The following is a 25,025-nucleotide window of genomic DNA, read 5'->3' on the forward strand; positions in this document are numbered from 1 at the left end:
AAACTCTCATGTTTGAAGCTTGTCAAAGTGCTCAGAAAATCTGACATTTCTCCATGCAACATCTCTACAATTTATTTCATTGCCAGGATGGAGGAGATGCTATAATAATATTATCTGCTTGTGAATATAAACTATCCCTCATGTGTGTACCAGATTGGCAAAAAAGTATAATTTTCTCTAGAAGAAATTTAAGAAATGTCTTTATAAAACAAACAAAACAAAACCCTTGGCTTACTTCTTTAATAAATTATACAGCTAATCATATAGATGAGTATTTTAAGAATTCACTTATAAGATAGTAACTTGAAATCTTAAAAGTAGTCACTTGTGGTAATAATATTCATCTCAGTCCACCAAACTTTAAATAAAGCTTAACTATGTAATTGTATTAATTGGGGAGAATCACTTAATCTTTTTTCATAAGGAAAATTATTGTAAACTTACAATGCAGAATATATCTACTGACAATTGTCAGGAAATATTTTCTTTGGTATTTGATTTAGTGCAATATTACTGATAAAATTTAGTTACCATGTTCAGGGGCGAGAAAACAAAACTTGCACACAAAACAACATTCTGTTTATCACCATAGAATACTAATGTTTGTGTTTTATTATAATACAACCAAAATATACATTTAACAAATTTCAATTATTTTAGATTACAAGACTACATTTCTCTTAAAATAGCAAAACTATGAATTCAAAATTGACTGCTAAGCACTTACAATACCAGAATTAAATTATACAATTAACTGACAGATTCCTGCCCTTTTCCCCAAAAAATCATCTATTGTAAACTTACCATAAATACTTTATACTACAAAATATTTAAATGAGAGGTAAAAGTCATGTCTATGTTCCTGCCTTTGCACTGTCAATGGGTAGCATCTTGGAATTTTAGATCTTATTTTTTAGCCTCACATGTAAGTTAATTTATTTAAATATTGTGGTCTTCTTCTGCGAGAAAATATATCTTTCTATAAAAAATTTTAAATATTTTTTTCTAAACTATCCATTCCCAACAAGGTGAATCAATCCCAACATATTGTCAAAGAGAAAAGTAACTTTCTAAACAGAAGCTATTTCAGGTTTTAATTCCATTTGTATTAATTACATTTATGAAATATATATTTATTTAAAATGTTAGTGTTAAATGAATGTTTTTGTTCAATTTAATATTTTTTCGACATCTAGATGATATGAAATTATCCTTAAATTTTAATTTTGATAACGTTCAAAAGGAGGCAGTGACGACTGTTAACTACTTTTTTTTAGTTTAGACCGTACAATCCAGCAGGAACAAACTTGATAGCATATGAAGAACCAAAATATAGGCCTAAGGCAAAATTCAAGACTAAGACCATTTTGCAGGCAGCATATATTAAATAAGCATTATTTAGTCAACAGGTTGATGAGATTGTGTGTCCATTATAGTTCTACTACTGTGTGGCCTTTGCAAATTTCTAAATTTCTTTATGGCTATTTTTTCCTTCTCTTAAATAATTTGGTTGGTTTTCAAAAGTGTTTATTGAACAATGTGAATGTAATATTTTGAGCTTTTTGGTAGGGGGAGGGTTTTACATAAATTAATTACTCAACAATCCATTTCTAAACAAACTTTTTAAATTCCTAATAAACTGAATGTAAAATGAGTGCAGACAGGCAGGATTCTATGTAGCAGCATAAATAGCTGGAATGAAATGCAGGCAAAAATAGGAGAGTCAAAGACATATGTATTCAAAATGGGAAGAAAATATGAATCCAAGAACAAACATAGACATTTGAAGACATCTTCATAAAGAGCTAATTTCTAATTAAATGTACTTGAAAGTATTAACATAATTTTATTTTTCATAATTTCAAAGAGAATTTGGTAAAACCTTCAGTGGGAGGAAGTATATATATTGTGTCTTGTCTTACATTGAACATATTCACACTGTTCTTCAAGTGTTCTAGGCAATGAAATGGTTAAGAAATTAAATGTAGCTTAGATGTCTTCTATCTTTATAAATACACATAAATCTTTGTCCATATGTTTTTTTAATTATATGACATTCTATTTTAGCAACAATATTTTAAGTAATTATCATAAATCAATAGTTTTAGATCCAAAGCAGCCAGAATATTAGCTGTAAATTAAAATAGGTTTCCCAAATTTGTCTGAATAACTATGAAAAAAAGAACTAATTTAAAAATGTCTTGGACATTCATATTTAGATGAAAAACAAATTTATTTTCACTAGTCAATCTTAGAATTTGAGCTTCTTGTAATTTTCTCAAAGCCATCCATAATTTGATCATTACTGTCTGACATACAAATATGTGGAAATCTTTAAAAAATAAAACATACTCCCACTTACTTACTCTGAGCTTGCTATGAGTTCCTGGAACATTTTAACCCAGCAAATCAACACTTATAAACACTCTTGCTATGGTATCTAATTAGCTGTCTGATCCTACAACTATTCTTCTGCATTATTAAAAGAGTGATTTGTTCTGGTTTGCTTTTTTTAAAACCTAAGTTTTAAATCCTTACGTTTTTCTTATACAGAAACATCTACAAATATCTATGAGTTTCCTATCAAAAGGGGTACTTAAGCTCATCTATCAGTGGGAGTACTTTGAGATAAGTAAGGGGTGTGAATAAAATGAATGTAAGATAGAAAGGTTTGAACATCAAGTCAGACATAGACATGATGCTGAACACTGAAAGAGCTGCTCTCTAATCACACAGGTTCTCACAGGCTTTTCTTCCAAGACACGTAGAATGCATGAGAAACCAGCAATGCCTGCTATTTAGTTTTCTGAAAAGCTGCCTTCCATGTGAGGAAGTGACTAATTTTTCATTTCACACTAAAAAGGGCATGAAAAGGCAAAACAGAAGAAGGCTAAGGGTTTGGTGGTTAAGAAGGAAAGGTGAGTCCCGCTCAAATGGGCAGAAAATATACCATGCCTGTTCAGAAGTAAAGTCAAACTGGAAATATTTGAAAGTGCTAACAAAATACGAAAAAGGTTTGTTGTGAGCTTGTTTTCTTTACATGCAGTAGGCTTATTTATTATTAAATTACTAAAAGAATGCTACTTGAATTACAGCACATAATCTCAGAAATGCAAAAAGACTGTGTGGAAAAAAAGATGTCAAAGAGTTAACTTAACCCTTTCCGTTGTCAAATTTTTGCATTCGTTCTGTTACTTAACAATATATCTCCCCGCTTCCCACCACCTTTGTCTACCTAATTCTATCTCTATGTATGTATATATTGTTTTCTTCTATTCACTCAAATAAAATCCCATAATCCAATATCCAAGCGAATAAAGGCAGTAAATGAAAATAATTTATAGAGTATGATGAATTTTTAGGAAAAATACTGACATCCCCGTGGTTGTAAATAAATTCATGTTCATTCTTCCCATGATCCTTTAGAAAATTTACTTTTCCTCAGACTTTTGCAAGCAGTGTTTTTTTATATAATCTAGGATTTTTTTAACAGATGTATTATAAATTGGCAGCTACTTATACTCTGGTGAATAAAGCTACGTTACATTTCACCCACTTTATTTGTGACTGTTCTTCCTTTTTATGGGGCTATGAGTTTTCCCCAAAGCCAGAATTTATAGCTGTCTTTCCTTCTGTCTCTTAACAAATCCCATCTGCATGCCTTCCCATTAGGATGCAGTATACATCATTAGGTTTCCCTTCTTTTATTTAAATGTTTTCCCATATCTTGCTTAAATATTTATTAAGCATTCTGTCCTTGTAAAGCTCGGCATACCATCTAAAAACACATAACTGAGCACCCACTTCTCTCTGTGAACCTGTTTCTCCTGGTAAGTCATAAGGAATCCCGGGAGGAACATTTATAGCCTTCAGTAAATCAATGCTGTAGTACACTAAATGACCCCTGTGGTCTGAAAAAAATACTGCACCTCTCCAAATTCCTAAACCATGCACCAAGAGTGAATGGCTCACCGGGAAAGTTCCTGATGGTATATGAGTGGTCTGATTTTGTGTCTTCTCTCCAATTCCTACCACAAGGTAGCCAGTTCTAGAGTGAAATGATTTATCTGTTCATAAGAACATATGGCACAATAGCATGGTAAACTCCTTGCTTAATGGCCATGCAAGGGAAACAAAGCACCTTAGTACATTATCAAATGAGATGTTTGCTTAGCTCACTTATTTACATGACATCATAAAGTCAAAAATTCAGAACATAAGACATTTACAAATGCAAAGTCCCTATTCTGAGGATAATTCTTATACACTGCGGGTACAAGTTTAGTTCTTGGAAAACTGGTTCAGATGACTTACTTGCCCTTCTTATGCCATAGTCACCATACACAGAGTTACTGATTACTTTTCCCATGCCTTAGCAAAACTCCATGGAAAACTCTTATGAGTTAGTATAAAGGATGTACAAACAGAAGACAGTATTTTGCAGGTAAAGAACTCTTTTCTTTAAATAGAAAACTACGTGGCCACCGCCCTAGGAAGCTTATCTCCATGATGCCTTCGGTTGCGTTTCTTCTTCATTTCCTGCATGTGCTTCCACTTTGGGACGCCCTTGTTTCGCTGTCTCCGCTTCTCCCTGTGCCACATCTGTTCGCAGTACTGGTCGAGGCTGAAGTTTGGGCTGCTAAGGATTTGGATGTAGTCTTTGTATCTCAACCGTGACTCAGCCAACAGATCCTTGACCTGCCCCTCCTCGTGCTCTGCCCTCTGGGTATTTTCCATCTGTTCATTCTCAATGACATTCAAAGTCAGCTTCACTATGGTGTGGATGAAAGTGTGCTCCTGTGCCTTGCAGTAATACATCCCAGAGTCCTTCTTCTGCAAACTTCGAATCAGTAGCCCATATTCTGTTTTGATGATCCTTTCATCGGGTTTCAACTGCAGAATTGGAAAAATGTAGGTAATAAATGAAAACCAGAGAGAGCTATGAGCAAATGAAAACAGGCTACATAGTTTTACTTAGATGAACCTAAGATATGCTCCCTGTTTCTCTGTCATCAAGTATAATATTATCAGCCATAGCCAAAGAGTGAAAAAATTCAGCTGAAGTAATAGCCCCCAAAATGCATGTTTGCATCTTATGATGCCTAACTGAACCTTTGGAATACAATTAGCTTTTCTCCCAGTCTATGGATAAGAATGAAAAGTTGTAAAAAATGAATGAAATAAAACTGGAAACTATCAACTGACCACCTTCACAGAGATTTCAGATACTAATGGGTGTTCTAAGAATTTCAGAGGAGAATGTGACACAGACAGTCATGTATAGACTAGAACAATGATTTCAAAAGGAATTTGCTCTGTTTTCTAGATATCACCAAATAAATGATCTGAACAGCATATGGAAACTGTAAGTGGTGACTTGTTAAAAGTCAAATGGAAAGGCATGGATACAGCCTTTTGATTGTCAGAGCTGTAAGTGAGCAGGACCATAGTCAGGAGGTTAGCAACATTTAAAGCTGAATTTCCCTCTTTACTCTGGATTGAATTTTGATACTGTGTGTATATACGATACTTTGGAAGATGTCATTTATGGAAATATTTGCCATACCTCGATATACTATAACATGGTAATGTGATTTCAAATGTGAGAACGCTCATTGAACAGAAAGAACCTCCCCTGAAATGCGATGCTCTTTACCCTTTGAAGCAGCACTACTGAAAGGCAATTCAAACATTTAAGCTGGCCGGGCCAGGCCCACAATCTGGTGTGACTAGCGAACCTATCTTCAATAAAACTAAAGGCATGTTTACTGACACCGGGCCCTGTTTAATGTGAAGTATTGTTAAGTGGCTGGGCATTAAGCAGAATCACAACAACAACAAAGAAGTCTGGAAGATTTCCAGTTTACACATCTGCCCCTGTACTGTAGACTTTCAGTGGATGGAAATCAAGGAGGCATAAAGACGACTAAATTAAATTTATTCACAGTGGGTGGACTAAGCTCTGCATCTTTATGTGAAAAATATGTAGGAAAAATCCCTCAATTCTGGAAATATGAGAAAAGGAAAAGAAACATCTCTGGCTACCAGCCCAGTTAACTAACAAGTATATGGCCAACCACCCTCTGTGCCAGAGAAGTGCAGCTGGTGGGGTACCACGCGAGGCCACAGGCAGGTCACAGAGCAGACCCCTGGTTAATGAGGCTGAATGGTCTCCAGCCCTGCCTTCACTCTGCACGGAACCCACCCCATTAGGGTTTTGTTTGTTTGCTTGTCTCCCTTACTTTGCCCATTTTGTCAGCTGGGTGTGTACTATTTTTTCTAAGGAATTTATTCTAAAAAAAAGGACCTTTTTAAAGGCTATTATAACACAAACTAATCTTGAATTCACTTATATCTTCAGTAACCATAGGAGCCTTGTGCCTAAAATAAATGTGAATTTGAATTGTAGGGTTCTAAGAGGCCAATCTGAAACAGAAACTACAATCTCAAATTTAACAAGCTAGATATATTTTTTATTTCAAATAATTTTACTGTAGAAATACCTTTTAAAATTTAAATACATCTTATAACACAAAACACTGACTCCATGAGCCTAGTTGCCGGTCCCTATCTGCTAAGCTTCCGATGATAACTCATTTATCTTCCTTGCTTGGTCTCCCATTTATCAAGTTGGTGACATAGCATATGGTGTTTTTTGGGGGCGGGGGTGGGGGGTTAAAAGTAAAGCTCTTTGAAGGTTGAAGTGTGAAGTATTATTAGCACACTATATGTTGTTGGAGAGGTGATGTTCTGAAGCCTTTATTTCTGTAATTCTTTTAGTAGAAAGTGGCCTATGGTTATTAGCATGACAATCAAAGCAGGCAACCTCCTTTCCAGTTCACATCTAGATTTCCCTTCATGGCCGGTATTCTTGCTAATGTTTAAACTGTTCAATGTGGCTTTAAAGATTGTCACAGCTGTGACGCACTACTTTTTATTGTTCTCTTTAATCTTCTGACAGGAAGAAATTATGACTTTGATTTCACACCAAATATACAACACTCGGTCATTATTTTTGCTATTGTCTTTTTGTATCCTGTTTACTTTGCTGCACTCTGAAGTCTTTCCACACTGCCTCTGTCCCCCCAGGACTCAGAGTTTCACAGACACCTGGCATCTCATTGCTCCATTGTGATCCTTCCCCTTTCCTTTTGTCCCATGGAATGCTTAATTTTTCTTTGGTTTTTGACCTACAGATATAAAACTTGCTTTAATACATTTTAGGCTTTCTGGATTTATCTAATGTCTATCAGATCGTGCAAGTGACTTTTCCTAAAATTTCAAAAATACATAATGGTGTCTCTAACAAAATACATTTTGAATGACATATTTTCATAGGGCTTTTGTGATTGACAGACAGGTATATGTGACCCAGAAATTAAGTGGTTGATGAACATTTGCCTACTTTACATTCTCATTCACTGTAATGCTTTCACTCTATGCTGGAATTATGCAGACTACATCTCGACCGTGAAATGTCAGCACAGTCAATTTAGAAGATTCAGCTCTTCTACAAAGAGATAATGTAATCTCTGGCCACTAATTTAAACTCATGGAATTTTCTCCACTCTAAAAGTGATAAGTAAAAACTGCTCACCCTTACAAATCAAAACCATGCTTGAACGGGGGTCGACTATCCATTTGCCTAATGTGAACAATGATAATATATTTGGCATTATTAAATGTAGACCTTCAAGGAAGGGCAATTCATTTAAAATGAGAAGAGTAACATGGAAGGGACAAAGGACATTTAGGTACTAAGCAGCAGGTAAAGGTCAGGGACTTCCTTCTCTGATAAGAGCAGTCTAATGGTAATTCCTTTGCAGATAATTCACCTGTCATTTCTTTCACAGCTAAAGCACTGCACATGTCTTAGATATGACTGGGGCTTCAAGAATATCTCCTTTCTCCAACAAACACAGACGGAAGACATTTAAAAATAGTGCTGAGGCAACTGGCTCATTATTTAAAAGAAAAAATTGAATTTATATATAACTAACTCCTAGATTTATTTAATATCTCTGAGTAAATTTAAGTATAAAATGTAACTTGTAATTTTAAAAATAAAATCATAAAAAATCTTTTTTTCTGTTTCATTGGACAAGGAATTTTTAAACTTAAGTGAGAAATCATACAAGTATAAATCAATAGCTTTATATAAATTATAAATATAAATTATAAAACTTTTGTATGTTAGAATCACAAAAAGTTTCAGCAATAACATTAATAAAAAGTTACTTTTAATATGTATATTGAAATGTCAATATCTAATATATATAAATGGTTTGATAAAATAATTTTTAAATAAATACATTGATGCAGACCAAGCAAATGACAGGGCATTTTACCAAATGCAATTGAAACTAATAGCCAAGAAACATGACAAGGCAGTTCACACCCAGTAATATTCAAAGAAATAAACATTAACACAATATAGCATTTTTCCTATCAAACACAGATATTTTCTTAAATTATAATACAAAATTTGCCTCAGGAGTTCAGAAAGGGCACTAATATGCTGATTTTGATGGGAAATTGGCAATATTCAGTTGTTTATTCGAAGCCATAAAGACAATTAAAGCCTTTAACTCATTTATTTTTCTTCTAAGTGTCTGTCTTAATAAAATAAAAAGTAGAGAAAGATTTAGATATAGGGAAGTTGATTACCTTTCTTTTGAGAGAAAACATAAGCTTTTTAAATAAAACATGGAACATTTATGATGACTGTGACATCAAGACAATGGAGGTGGAGGACAGGAAAATATGGTCTTAAAATTGAATGACAAGGGAAAATGCTCACAATGTAATGGTTAGTGGGGAAAAGGTGGAATAGACATCAAAATACGGTATTTGTGCTCATCTATGCTTAGGGGCCTCATAGTTCTTTATATGTTACTATATTTCCACAACCATTGATATCACTGTTATAATAAAAAGAACCAAATAAAACAAAGACCTACACAGAAAACAATGCAAATATTTGAAGATACTTTATAAAATATTTTGAAAATCCACAGAAAAAAGACTGCCATAAATCGTATGAGGTATTGCCTCTCCTATTTATTAATATCCCAAAAGTTCAACAGAAGCCTGGGGGCTGCGATTAACTCGCTGGTTATAGCGTAAACATCATCCATTTCCAGCACAGCTTTGTAAGAAAGTCAGCAGATAACTGACTCATGGCCTCCTCAACAGCACCCAACTGTGAGATGGCTCAGTAAGGAAATGTCCTCCCCCTGGCAGAGAAAAGCCTGGTGACAGCCCCTGTGCCACAGGAGATCCTGGTCCCTCCCTCAGGCTTATTTTGGGTGGAGGAAAGATTCCAAAGGGTGACCTTCCTGGTAAGGAGCAGAGGGCATCCTGCTGGGAAAAATGTTTCAAACCTCAGCTGGATTTGGCCCCTTTCCCCAGCTCAGGAAGCAGAATGGCAGAGCCTGCACTTCGTGTAACTAGCTATTTACAAAGATAAATGAAAATGCCATTGAAATATTACAGCTCAGATACTTTTAAGTAAAATTCAATAAATATACTATTTCTGCTCCATTGAAATTCATGGAGCATGGTACCCGCCGTGACTGTATGATATACTGTTTAAAAGTAAACTAAAGTAATGCATAACATTTTCAGGAGTATGAAAGATGTGAATGCAAACATGCATAGTCAAATGCATGTATCTGTAACTGGGAGATTACCCCAAGCAAAGGACCATACATTTTTTTTTTTTAAAGAGAGATTAAATTTACTATGAAGGAAAAATCACTATTAAAAAATTTTATTTAACTGAAAATAAATGATCAAACTTTATTTATAATAAAAATATTTAAAATACTGGTTTGGAGCATTTAAAAATAAACTATTGCAATGTATCTATGAGAAAATCTGCATGTTAAAAAATTCGGGTAACATTCTTCAATATTTCTTGGATTAAAAGGAAATGCTTTATAAGTTGAAATTAAATAAACTTCTATGTCAGATAATATTTCAATATATACTGGTAAAAGAGGATCCTTAAACATTTAGTATAAATATGGGTATGCCATAATTTTAGAATTTATGGGCATCAATAATAATGAAAAATCAAGTTTTCCTGGAGCAATCTGACATCATAAGGGATGAAATTATTCCCTTGGTATTAAGTATGTTGTGTCATTATTTTGATATCAAATTTTATTCTTAAAGATCGATGAAGAGAATCATATTAACTTTTTAATACAGGGTGGGACAAAAGGAGGTTTACAGTTGTGAGTACAAGAAACAGTTCTTTCTTGTATTGCTATTTATTAATTATTGTATTATTTTCCATATGAACAACTGTAAACCTCCTCTTGCCCCACCCTGTATAATGGTAGAACATATCTTTGAATCATTTTCTTATGATAAAATGTGATTCTTGCCCGGCAGGGCGTGGCTCAGAGGTTAAGCGTGGACCTAGGATCCAGGCGATCAGGGTTCGATTCCCTGTCAGGGCACATGCCCGGGTTGCAGGCTGTAGCCGATCAATGACTCTCTCATCATTGATGTTTCTGTCTCTCTCTCTCTCCCCCTCTCCTTTCCCCTCTCCGAAATCAATAAAGATATATTTAAAAAAAAAAAAAATTGATTCTCCTACACCAAGGTTTCTCAACTCGGCACTACTGAAATTGGGGCCAGATAATTCTTTATCATGAGAGATTGTGTTTTGTGGGATGTTTAGCACAGTCCCTGACTTCCACCCACTAGCATCACCCACCCACCCACCCAGGCTGTCACAACCAAAATGCTGCCAAATGTGAACACTCTGAGAGCAAAGTGCCCTGTGGCCGAGAACCACTGCCCTATACTAATGTTTAGCTGATTACATATATTATTTTAAATGTTTATAGACTATCAAGGAGGCTGGTATTTTAGAGAACATTTGGTCATCTCCTGATATGACAGAGAAACTGAGTGTTAGAGAAGTTACAACCTGCTCATAAATCCTCGGCAGTCAGGCTGTGCATGTGATCAGTGCTATTTCCTGTTTTACACATCCTCGCTGAGAGTATCTGCAATTTTATATGCGTGCTTTACACTTTGCTTTGAAATTCACATTCCTGTATGTATTTTCCCATTTTATTTTCACAGTAACTTTTGAATTTATCTTGTTATAAAATTCTGGCCCCCAGGGGCTCAGTGATATGACCAAAGGAATTCTGAACCCTGTATTCATTCCATTACTCATTGCAGTGTCCTTAGTTTAATATTAGGAATTTTATAACTCTAGAGAGAGTAGCAGTGGTATTTTTTTTTTAGGCACTGAAATAGAAAAAATATTCTGCCAATTAACCTTTGTTTCATGATTTTCAAACAATATTAATACAGTATTTTTCAGACTACTCAAACTCATCCCCTTAAATTCACATTGTTAGACCTCACAAAATCTCTTGCAATGTGTTTCAATCACACATTTGTGCTAGAATGACTAGACCAGAAAAAAGTAAAAAGACGAATAGAACATTCATATTACTTTCCTCTCTGTAGGTTTAATTTTAATACATAAAAGTGAAAATGTACATATGCCCAGATACTTATCCAACTATCATAAGGTATATATTTCTTTTCTTTTTTTTATACATACTTGACATGTTTCATTTTAGGTTCTAAACTGAACAGAATTCAAACTAAAATTTAGTCCTTGTGCTACAGTGAAGGGAAATATTGTGTTCTTGTGCTTGGTGAGGGAATTGTTCTAAAATACAGGCATTCTATAAAAAATAAAAATTCAAAAACATACAAACTTCTTTTTTAAGCACTCAACCTGCTTTTAAATATATTTTATTAGCACATTTATATTAAATTAGGCTCTTCTTATCTCAAAAGCATTGTTACCTTTGGTGTTAGTGAGTATAAGCTGTTATTTTCCTTTTTATCAAATAGTGATGAGAGCACCATATGGCACTAAAACTTGAACATCCTCACAACCAAAACCTGATTTAAGTTTTATACCATTTTCCTCAAGGAGAGCTTTTTTGATGACGGTGACTTACCTCCTCTCGGTGTTCCTCTCCTGATCGCTGGATATACCACTTAATAGATGCTTGTTGGGATTTAGGTATACATTCCAGAAAGGTTGAATTAAATTCAATGCCAAAAATCACCTTTTCATCAGCAGCTTCATGAGTAATGCCTGGAAAGCAAACATGGAATAGGAGATTAACCTTGACCTGATTTTAAAAGCAATGGGAAAATAGACTGATTTAGAACAGATGCCATGGGGGAAAGATTCATACACATTATTAAAGAGAAAGGAAATTCATATTATAATATTGTTACCTAAAAGTCAAATATTATCTAATAGACTGATTTTTAAAACTCTATCTCTTCCTTGCAATTTTCACTCTTTTGTCAATATATTAACTACTTGCATTTGACTTTTTAAAATGAGAATTCATAAGAACTAACTCTAAACATTGAGCCTCTTTCTCTGAGCTGAAATGATTAAACCATTAACATTTTTTAATGCTTTAATACCTTTTCATTTCTATAAAATATAGCCAGTTTTGTAGATAGTTCTGGAAAAGCAATTTACTTCACCTTTAAAGAGAAATTCTATCATAAATTGGTCCACAGAACTGACCATATAACATTAAGAAATTCTGATGTCAGAAAAGTAAGTACAGTGGTCTATACAGAGTTCACTCTTGTATTATTAATTATTGTATTATCTTCCATACAAGCAACTGTAAACCTACTTTTGGCCCACCATGTTTGTTCTTTTATTCAAAGAGGGATACTTAGCCCAACATGCATTTGCAGTAAGATAGCTGATGGGATGCTAAAGGAGCAGCATCTCAGACACCTTATTCTCGTAAATCAACTGCACCATCTGAAATACATTCCATCCTGAGTAGCCAAAGGCTGTGTCCCATGTGTGATCTAAGATCTGTAGCTCAAATTTGATCAAATGAAAAATGACGGCTGTTCAGCCTGGCCCAAACGTGCACTTTTTCATCGTCTGTTCAGATGTCTCAATTCTGCAGATGGGCCTACTTAGCATTTTAGGCATAAACCAGAATAAGACTTAAGAGACCTAAGTGAATCCTAAGTCTACGCACACAAAATTATCAGCAAATGGCATGAATGCACATACATCCATTGGTTAGGCTTCTTTTCAAGAAACTTCTTTTGAACTTATTTGTGTTTTACCAGCAATGGTTAAGTGAGGCATGCCGACATCATTATGATCTGTGTGTCTGTAATGTAACCTTCAAAATGTGTGGATTCCATTTGAAATCTGTGATCTATCCACTGTCTCTGCCAACTGAACAGATTATAACTACAGTTTTCACAGTTAATAAATTCCTAATGCACAGAAAGATCACCAGTGCTGATCTGGAAGAGAAGGGCATGCATCATTTCATAGCCACAGACACAGTTTTCCTGAGCAAAGGGGGTTCATGAACAAAGCAGGGAGGATGCATATCGATTATTAGGTGACAGGCAAAGGCTCAAGAGAAACTCAACTGGACTGATTCAACCAAAGAATTGGTCAATTTAGTAAAAGTTAAATGAATAAAATCAACTAATAAAGTGAAACAGTGAACTGACTGTATAAAATTCTTTTTCAAATCAATAAAAAACAGTGACCCTTGGACACAAAGTCATTACTTTAACTGGAAATAATTTTATTGTTGCTTCCAATAATGTTTGTTTCATTTCTGAGTTTTAAATTTATTTTTTTGAATTTAAAAATACATGTATGTATGTGTGTATATATACATATATAACATACACATACATACATATTATATAATACTCTATGACTATCAATGTTTGAAAGTGCAGAACTTGTTTACAATAATGTTTTAAAATAGAATAGCTCTTCATTAAGTGCAAAATAATTTTAAAGATAATATTTTAATTTTCCAGATTACAGTAAAAAATTTTTTCATCATGAAATATCTGGACTATGTCTTTATAACAAATATATGACATGCCACTGAAGCCACATTATTAGTCACTTCATCAAGATTAGATGTGTTTAACATGATTAAAGACAGTTCATCTAGTGCATTTTTGATTGTATGTCATTAATGACCACACATTATCACAGTATACAACAAAGTAACGAAGGAAGGAAGGAAGGAAGGAAGGAAGGAAGGAAGGAAGGAAGGAAGGAAGGAAGGAAGGGAGGGAGGGAGGGAGGGAGGGAGGGAGGGAGGGAGGGAGGGAGGGAGGGAGGGAGGGAGGGAGGGAGGGAGGGAGGGGAGAAACAATTATTTGCCAACTTTATTCAAGACTTAAGTAAAGTACAACACATATATATGGTGAATTATAAGCAAATCATCTCTTTTCTTCTTTACTATCGGCTATTGTTCAAACTTGACCCCTTCTCGCCCTTAAGATTGAAAATGTTTTAGTTTTTAAGTACCCTCAATCACTAATTCTCACAATTGAGTCTCTTTCTCTGGCTTCTCCTGTTCTAATCAGTTATCTTTAAAGGCATCAATTATTTTTATATTTAAAAAAGACTTTTCATAGAAATATTAAATAGCTCCTTATCACCCACAGGATAAACATTAACTCCATAAAATAACAAGGATATAACACAAACTACCCACCCCTATGTGAGCTCTTTCTGATTCTAATTATCATTACTTCATCTACTCTATAAATTTGACTTTCTTCTTATAACAAAGCTCAAATGCTGTCCATCCGAGTATCCTTCCCTTTATCCATGCGTTACCCAAACTTCTTGAGTGCTTCCACACTGACACTGTTAGGTGCTGGGGTACACTGCCGACTATGACAGGCAAACTCACTGCCCTCAAGGAACTTACATTCTAGCGACAGAGACAAAGTAATCAAGTGCAAAAATAAATAAAGAATACAGTAGCTGGCAGTGTTATGCAGTACAAATAAAAATAAAGCAGATTAAGGAATAAAAGGTAGAAGGGGAGAAAGTTATTTCAGGAAGGGTGTCTCTGAGAAACTAACCTTTTAAAGCATATATTAAATGATGTGAGGATGGGGCTTTGTGGATACCTGAAGAGAAGAGTTCTTCAGGTACAGAGGATACAAATGCAAACATAGCTGAGGCAGGAACCAGCCTGGTGCTTCTGATAAAGAGAAAGCCAGTGAGTGAGCCATGTAACAGAGGTGTGAGAGGGCATGTATTAGGAATCAGATCTAGGCATCTTGTAGGCTGTGGAGCTTCTGCTAACTGTTCTTAGAAGCTAGTGGAAGATTTTGAGTAAGGGAATAATATAATCTGACTGAAGTTTTTAGAAAGGTTACTCTGGCTACTGAGTGGGATGTAGACTGAAGGGAGGCAAACATGGAAGCAGGGAGACTGGCTGAGCAGATGCTGGGGAGGGATGGTAGATTCTGTTGCGCTGGCATCTCCGGAGGTGATAAGAACTAGCTGAGATGCTGGTGATAGGATGTGAAAGAAAGAGAAAAATAAAGATAGGACTCCTAGCTGCTTTTTGACCTAAGCAGTTGGGTGAAGAGTTGTGCTATTTATTAATATGAGAAATTCTGCAGAACAGATAAGCTTTGGAGAAGCTAACAAGAATTCTTTAGCAGATATAATTTCAGATGATTTTTAGGCATCTACCAGGGGTTTTTGAGTAGGCATATGAGCATACAAGTCTTGCACACAGAGAAAGTTCAGTACTAGCTTATGAATTTCAGAGTCTGATAGTATTGACACCGATGGTACTAGGGAGTGAATAGGGGGAGATTGGATATTCAGATGGTGGGATGAAAAAGAAAGTTAGGAACAAAAAGAAACCTGTAAGATAAGAGGAAAACCAGACAGATGTGTGCCGTGAAGCATAGGTGTGCTGGGACACCAGCTCTGAAAATATAAAGCCCTGATTTGCAGTGTTTGCTGATTTTCCTGGTGTAAAATGCTCACTAGGGTTGATTTAAATGACTAGTGGTTTAAAACCAGCTCACAAATTTCCTAAATAATCAACAACCAGTTCTCATGGGGCCATAAGAACTGGCTTCAGAACATCACTGCATGGAAGTCAAGTAATGAAAGTGTTTCAAGAAAGAAGGAGTTAGAGATTAAAAATGGAAACTGAAAACTGGCCACTGGCTTTGACAAGTAGGAAACTGCTGGTGACCTTGATTGGAAATGGATTGGGTACAGTGATGATGATAATTAGAAAAGCCTGTGTGCAATGGGTTATAGCAAGAATGGGATATGGTGAAGTGGAGACAATAATTGTAAGTGCCTTAGGCAGCAATTGTGTTTTATATCTCTTCATAACATTTATCACTATCTGACATAACATACATTTTACTTGTTTTTATGTTTATTGCATGTTCCCTCTCCTAATACACACTTGAATATAAGTTCCATGAACGCACAGATTTTCTTCTTTTTTTTTAATTGAATTTATTGGGGTGACATTGGTTAATAAAATTATATAGGTTTCAAGTGTACAATTCTATGATACATCATCTGTATGTTGCATTGTGTGCAGATTGTTTTCTTTTTGTTCACTGATATCTTCTCCAGTGCCTATAATGTTTCCTGATAAATCTCATATGCACATGTGGAAAACTGTACACTTGGCACACAGTGATGATTTTCAAATAAAACACTGGACATGACAGTGAGTCACGTACATATCAGAATGAGAAGTCAAAATATAATTCTAGGCCAGAGTTTATTTTTTAGAAGAGTGAAGTTCTGCCTGGCAGGGCATGGCTCAGTGGTTGAATGTCAACCTAGGATCCAGGAGATCAGGGTTTGGTTCCCAGTCAGGGCACATGCCCGGGTTGCGGGCCCGATCCCCAATGACTCTCTCATCATTGCTGTTTCTATCTCTCTCTCTCCCTCTCCCTTCCTCTCTCTGAAATCAATAAAGATATATTTTTTTTAAAAAAAGTGAAGTTATGAATTATAAATAATTGTGGGGAGAGATTAACTAAAGAACTTATACACATGTATGCATAACCCACGGGCACAGACACTAGTGTGGGGAAGGCCTGGGGGGTGGGGGCGGGGGGGGTGGAAGCGGTCAGTGGGGGGAAAAAGAGGCCATCTGCAATACTTTCAACAATAAAGTTAAATTAAAAAAATAAATTATAAAACACTGCTGGATCCTAAGTTATGGGCTATAAAATTTGGGTAGTTTATTCAATTACAGGGTGGTTACCAACAATGTGATGAAGGGTGGGCAGTTCTTTTCTTCCTCCAGCTGTGTGTGTGTGTGAGTGTGTGTATGTGCACATGTGCGCTTATATTTTCTATCTAATGGCAGAGCTTGGCAATATAAAGTAACTAAAGCTCTAGAATATATAATTTTGTAGATTTTTCCCTGTTTGCACACTTATTCCACAAATTTATTTTAGTCTCCACTCTGCACTTATCATATTCAGATGCTCAAATTTCTATGAAATTTCCTCTGAACTGTACAGCCTCTGGTGATCTCTCTTTTTGCTAAACTCCTGTATCACTAATTGTGCCTTATGACTTCTCCCCAAAGAACTGTAAGCTCTCTAAGGAGTTTCTTTGTCTCAAGGTATACCTGAGACAATTATATGCACATGGAAGTCACTAATAAACATTTACTGACTGAATGAAGACCTGAATTAATAAGTGAATAGAAATAATGCATGAGCTACCTAAATCTTCTTTCTAGAAAGTGCCTAGCCTACACTGCCTTTCTGGCAGGGTCTCTGAGTTTTCTCTAAATGTCCATATGTTTTGGACTATATCCTGCTTTATCTTTAATAGCAGTTTTCAAACTTTACAAGGATAGATAAGGCACTAAAAAAGAAAAAAAATGTATAGAAATTTTAAAGGACATATGGAACAACGATATAACAAAGGATTATTCACTTAGGCACATGGACAGGGTGTTGATTTATAAAATCTCCTGTTGCTTTTCCAGAATATAAGCATTACACAAAACAAGATCTTCCTATATAATAGATCTTCCTATGTAATGGAAAAGACACACAAAGACTAGGCTTAAAGTTTTAAATGAGAGAAAAGGATATTGAACCTATACTTACTATCTTCTATGTCCCAGCACTGGGTGATTGGGTCGCCATACTTGACATCTTGGCGTCTAGCTCGTCTAAGAAAAAGGGATTAAACTGTTTAGAACTTCATGCACATTAAATGAAACACAGATAATTTACAGCTAACTCTAATAACAGTGGCAGATGCAGAACTACGCTTATCTTATTACCCAACTTAAATGCAGGTCAATATTCCAATCACTCTAACATTAAATCAAATATTAGTAGTAGCAGAGTCCTAATGGGGTGAATCCTATTTGGGCAATAAGATGATCTGAATTTTATTTAACTACCACAGTGTACTTTTTCTCTGATTTTGGAAAACAAAATAGGTTGACAACTATCATGCAGGTTTTATATACATAAAATGGGAGTAACCATCCCTACCCTCTTTTTTAAGTCAGTCATAGAGTAAGTAATAAGATGTAAAAAAAACTTAGTGAGTAGGAAAGCACACACAAATACAAAACACCTGATCATGTGAAGATTCAGTCTTACATAGATTTGATTAAGCAACAAGTTAAATACTGTCACCTGAAATAGAAGCACAAGTTTGCTATGGTGTGAATAGCCAGATGTTTGTATCTGCTGACACGTACTTCACAGTTTTCTGATAGTAGTGATGATGATAATAAAAAAAAAATAATGGTTTCATGCATTATTGTCACACATTTTCCTTAAGAGAAAATAGTAACTACTGTATAAAAAAAGAAAAAAATTGCTACATCTAAGTTAATCAAGTATTACATCATTCCAATCTATCTTCATTTGCTTTGGCAACTTTATATCGTCACTTCATAATCATAGTAAACCTTCTGCAATCTCTAGAGTGTTCCTAAAGAGCAATGTTGACCAGACGACAACTCTGTGCGAGAATCATCTACCGTACACGGTTTTCAGCTCCTGTGGACCCTACGCTGGTAGGGGAAACATCACAGTGGCATGTCTGCCAGGTCACCCAGAGTCTTGGGAAGTACGTGAAGAAAAACTTACGATGGTATAAGGTACATAGATCAAGAATGTTTTTAAATCTTGACTTCTTAAGAAACAGGGTCAATTCATCAAACTGAAGGTTCATTACCAACTAATGAGCATTCTTGTTTTTTAATTTGAAGAAGAGCAGTCCCCAAGTACTCACTGTGATGAGAACATTCTTGAACAAAATCTCTGGAGCAAAATGTAGATGACTTTTTACTTTCAACTTTTAATAATCCCCACTCACACTTAATTCAGAGATTTCAAGAATTATAAAATGCCTCCTAATTTTAAGCAGTATCTGCTATTGTACTATACTTTTAATCTGTGATCCCTGAAATTTGCAATTTGACAAATTAGTAAATTTATTTATTTTTTTTAAAGTGCATAAGTAGTAGTGGAACTAACATATGCTCACCTGTTAATCTTATTTTGTTAATAAAGACCTAAAGATTTGAAAAATACTATATATAATTTGCTGTTTTTCCTAGAGGAAAACATACTTTGACAATATTTTAGGAAAATAGTGTTACAACTACATTCCACATTTACAAAATAATTATATCATAATATATTTAGCCAGCATCAGTCATAGTGATGGGCAGTCAGGTTCTTAATAATAAGATGTTGAAATAAGTATCTTTGAACATATATATAACTTTGTCGTACTTTTGCCAGTATGTGTAGCATAAATCCCGAGCTGGGAATTATTTATTCAAAATAGTATTGTTTTTAAGGCACATAAAGCCATGATCTACAAACAGCAGGGCACATTTTGATGTTTAAGTATATATGAGTGACAGAAATTGGCCAAGTTGAGTTATTACTATAAAAGTAAAATTGTACTGAGCTGCTGGATGTGTTATGACTATGTAACCCACACTTTTACAAACACATACATCTACACATGATATGCAAAACAGTAGAAATATGAAGGAAAAGAGGAAGGAATGTAGAAAGAGTAAAGTAATAAAGAAAAACAAACTTTTAATGGTGTTTAACATCAATGAAGAAAAAGAATATAAACAATTTATCAGAATTTTTAAAAGTTCCACATTTCGGAACTTTAGACCATTCTCTTTATTCTTCAAAGTTTGGTGTTATGCAAAACTGTAAGAATATTTTATTTTTAATATTCCTACTGTAGACCATGTTTTCTCTATAATAATGTTTTGTCTTTGATTTAAACTATAAGACAAAGTACTCATGTGAAATATTCATTGTATAGAAAGGAAAGCATCCTATTAACTCCACGTGCCTCTTACCTTTTTGAAGTGGGTGTGTATCGAGAGCATGCAGCTCCATCCCAGGCGCAGTAGGGGTCTCTGGCAAGACAACAGTCCGCACAAGCTTTCCCGTAAGTGTCACATCTGTGCAATGAGAGCTGAGCCAATCCATCTCGGGAACCAATGTACAATTGTTGCTGCAAAGCAGGCAAAACAAATGAATTAGCAGCATCTTTCAAACTAGTCTTAAGAACTTCCCTTTCTTGAATACCACATCACAGATCTAAATCTGCCTCCTCGGGTGTCTCCGTAATAAACACTTGTACAGTCACATAACAGGGAGTAAGATAAGTCAATCACTCCTACCTCTGGCAGGATGGTGGCTTGAAGACCTTGATGCTGAAATGGACAGCATTCTCTAGGGCTAGACTAACCTTGGCAGTAATTTAAGAAGGTTAAAAACCAGCTGCTAGACAGGAATTAAGATGTCAAATTCCTTCTCAGTAGATGAAAATATTCTTTGGTAGAGTATATCAAGCACACATGCTATAGGCCATGCTGATGGTCCTCACCTGACATCATTTCTTGCATAAGAGATGACTGAAAAGAGATTTAGAAAACTTTCCTGAGGTTTTAACTAACCATTTCATTTGCGAATGAAGTGCATACTGATTGCTGAAGGCAAATGGGTTATTAGTGGGAGGAAAAGTATTTGGTATCACTGTGAAGAAAGTATTGAGGGGACTTGAGGGATACCATATCGTACATAAAGGCTATAGGATGCCGAAAAACCCAGCAAATAAAATTATATTTTGAGAATAAGTTATGAAAATAATGCACTGCTCTTTATGTGTATTCATTTGAATGTATGTGGTAGTGGTGAGAGAGTGGGGGGAAGGGGGTGGTACAAACGAATAAGCCATAGTCTGTGCCTCCAAGGACTCATGGTCAACTCTAGAGGACCACGTGAACCTTTATATGGAGAAAAAAAAAAAAAATCTGAGAAAACAGATATTGGCACAAATAACATATATGTACTCAACCTACAGAAATCTGTCCTGTACCTCTACCACCCATTAAACTGTCAGTTGAGACTTCCTGGTGGCTAAATGCAATGTGCATTTTTTAGTATTTGTTTTACTTCAATTCTCTATAGTGTTTGACACTAAGGACTTGAAACCCTCTTTACTTTCTGTTTCTTTCTCTTTATTCCCGCCTGACTTCTGTTTCCTTTGATAATTCTTTTCTTTGCATTAAATGTTGGATCTCTCTCTTTCCTATTCTCACTTATTTACCCTTTTTATTGTGCAAAGAGGTAGAGGTATCTTGAAGATAAAAATGTGGATGCACTGATTCCCCTAAATCTACTCCTGTGACCCCACTTTGGCAAGAGGCACCACCCCAGTCACCCAAGACACAAGTCTGGGAGTTGTCTTTGAATCTCCTCTCTCTCTCCTTCAGTCTGTCACTTTATCTTTGCCACTCTCTCCAAGAGAACTCTCTAATCTATTCCTCCCCTCCCTCCCCCCCGCCACTGCCTTGGCTTCAGTTCTTATCATTTCTTTCCTGGATTACTTCTAAGTGTCCTAATATTTCCGCTGGCTTCAGCCTTGTTTTCCAACAAGTCCCACCTCTGACCCAAAGCTCAATCAACCCATCTTCGGCACTGCCCCACCACACAGATCTTTCTTTTTAGACTGATCTTTCTAAAAGGAAAATCTTATTGCCACACCCTCCTGCTTAAAGATTTCACTGTCCTTAGATAAAACTGGTAAACTTTTTAGGAGGACACACAAAGATGTACTTAATCTTGCTCTGTCTTATTTCCCCAGACTCATTTCTGGTCCCTTGTCCCAGGAGCACAGGTATGTCCTTTGCTCTAAATGTACAGAAACTTAAGAGAATAACCTGTGGTCTCTCCCTCTTCACAGCTTTTCAAAGCTTCTCCTCTTCCCCACCCCATCTCCCTTTACATTGATCTGGTTGACTGCAACACCCTTGATGGCTCAGGTTACATATCTCTGTTGTCAGCTGTCTTCCCGGCCGCCTGGCTTCTTTTTACACCAGTTCCCCTCCTGTCTCCCTCGTACATGCTTCCAATGTTCTCCACACTATCAGCAGCTCCTTTGTCTCCCAGCTCCACCATGAGTTTCTAGAGACTAAGGGCTGTGCCATCCATGCATTTCTTTACCCTCCAAGGACAGCAGAAGTCCTTCAAGAACTAAACATTGAGTGAATGAAAAAATTAATGGAAAATACTGAAGAAGCAACTTAGTTAGATCTTTTCCCTAGTAATCCCTGTACCATACCAGGCATAGTAGTCTAAGACAATTTTAGCAAAACTTGAATGTTGAACATATTATCACATGATTTTCTTAAACTTTAAGGGTACATGTGGAAATGGGAATGCAAGTCTTAATCTCTTGAATCAATTGGGACTTGGGGTATCATATCCCAGAACTGTGAAATCATATTAAGTATTAGTTATTATTATTAGCTACTGTTTACTTCACACTTGGTGTACCAGCTGTCAGTCTAAAATTATTTTGCATTCAGCATCCTATTTATTAGAAGAAGTGGATATTATTTTTCTAACTTTGCTGTTGAGGAAATTGATTCTAAGAGTCAGATGTTAAATGATACGTTGGAGGTAAAATGTTGGGCTATTTGCTACCACAGTTCATAGTCTAACTGCTAGACTCCCTGATTAAAAGCCATTTTTAATGATTAGGGCTGGTATTCTACATGAATTACTTTACAGCCTGAACAGAAAGACATCCTCATGAGACTAGAAAAGTGAATTTAATTTTTAAGAGCCAAAGGAAGAGGAGAATATATTATTCAATTAGTGAAATTTGGTTTCATTTCTCTTAAGGCAAGGCTGAAATGGTAACCTTTAGTTATGAAGTAAACACATACTCTAAAGCTTTTTCTATTACTTATAATGTAACTTCCAATTCCAATGGATTTTCCCTAAAAAATGAACTTTGATTCAATTGCCCTGTTGCTCTGTGGTTAATTTTTACACAAAAATTAGAAAATACCTGCTTCAACGACAACTCCATGTTCAAGATGATTGATGAGTGCTGAAAAAAGAAGTTAAATGTTAATAATCATTAACAGTCTTTTATAGTAGACAGTATGTTGTTTTATTTTGTACCAAAGATCAATGAAATAAACTTCAAGGCTCCATTATATAGGGGAGGAAATGATCTTAATGTTCGCTATTTCCTCCCAATGGGTAGTGATTCTACCTTAACAGAAATGATCAAAACAGTTACTTTAAAGTATCTGATTAAAGAAAAATCACCTAACTGTATGAGAAACACTACATTGAGAAGCGTTCCCAGTTACCCACAAGGTTTCTCCTTCTCAGTCTGCTTATCTTAACTGCTTCCATATAATTCAAACTAGTGTTGACAAGGACATCTCCATAATTATTTATTACCTTTCTCTGCTCTTACTTAGATCAGTAGTTGAAACACTTGTTCAAGTAGCAGAGTTCTGAAGAGTTATAGTGCTCCTTGTGGATGACCACATTCTTTATGGAACACTGCAAGATGCTGATGCACATGATTTCTTGGTATAAACTAGGGCCAGTTTTATTTGTAGAAAAGGTGGCTCTATGCATGCAATATAAAATCAGAAAACTTGAACACAAAAGTTACCAAACTAAAAAGGATGGAATGTTTAAAAAGTTTTCATCTATCTATCATCTAACATCCATCTATCTATCTAATCATCTATCTATCATCTATCTATCATCTATCTATATCTGCCATCTACCAATTTATCATCTATCTATCATCTATCTATCTATCTATCTATCTATTATCTATCTATCTATCTATCATCTATCTATCTATCTATCTATCTATCTATCTATCTATCTATCTATCTATCATCTATCATCTATCTATCATCTATCATCATCCATCACCTATCTATCTCTATCTATCATCTATCTATCTATCTATCTATCTATCTATCTATCTATCTATCTATCTATCTATCATCTACCATCTATCTATCTATCATCTATCTATTTATCTATCATCTATCTATCATCTATCTATCTATATTTATCTATCTATCATCTATCTATCTATATCTATCTATCATCTATCTATCATCTATCTATCATCTATCTATCTATCTATCTATCTATCTATCTATCTATCTATCATCTATCTATCTATCATCTATCTATCTATCATCTATCATCTATCTATCTATCATCTATCTATCTATCATCTATCTATCATCTATCTGTCTATCTATCTATCTATCTCTCTATCTCTCTATCTATCTATCTATCTATCTATCTATCTATCTATCTATCTATCATCATCTATCATCATCTATCTATCATCTATCATCTACCTACCTACTATCTAAATTCATTTATTTCTCACCAGTCAATATTTACTAATGGACAAACAGTAGTATATGTCAAAAATTTAAGAAAATATATGAAGAAAAAATTTTCAAGTGAGAAAGTTCTAGCCAATAACTTTTTGTTATGTATTTAAGAAAACAGGTTCATTATTTAATCTTAACAGTGAAATCCATACAATTCCCCTTGACCGCTAACAGCCACTGAATGAGACTTATTCTAAGGTACCTATATGTGTGTGGGGCTTTATTTTTGGCCTCTGGATTCATATTTCTATTTGACATCAGCTTCTCCCTCGGAAACCACCCAAGGTTTTGTTTTGGGTAAATGCCAGACAGCAGGTCTTTTTCCTGTTAACTCCTTGACCACTATTATCTTCACTATGTAAACAGGATCCTGTGGAACCCAGCATGTTAATTAAC

General features: G+C 35.2%; 1 protein-coding gene across 1 annotated transcript in view; it reads right to left on the reverse strand.

The window, feature by feature from the left end:
• Window positions 1-574: 574 nt before the first annotated feature.
• Window positions 575-25,025, reverse strand: part of SEMA3D (semaphorin 3D) — a 120,295-nt gene continuing 95,844 nt past the window's right edge. The window contains exons 13-17 of the mRNA XM_016219562.2: window positions 23,252-23,293; window positions 20,247-20,404; window positions 17,998-18,062; window positions 12,006-12,145; window positions 575-4,893 (exon numbers count right to left, since the gene is read on the reverse strand). Coding sequence (XP_016075048.2) covers window positions 4,474-4,893; window positions 12,006-12,145; window positions 17,998-18,062; window positions 20,247-20,404; window positions 23,252-23,293 — 825 coding nt within the window. The 3' untranslated portion in view covers window positions 575-4,473. The remainder of the gene's footprint in view (window positions 4,894-12,005; window positions 12,146-17,997; window positions 18,063-20,246; window positions 20,405-23,251; window positions 23,294-25,025) is intronic.

This window comes from Miniopterus natalensis, chromosome 10, assembly GCF_054644295.1.
Source record: "Miniopterus natalensis isolate mMinNat1 chromosome 10, mMinNat1.hap1, whole genome shotgun sequence".
NCBI lineage: Eukaryota > Metazoa > Chordata > Mammalia > Chiroptera > Miniopteridae > Miniopterus > Miniopterus natalensis.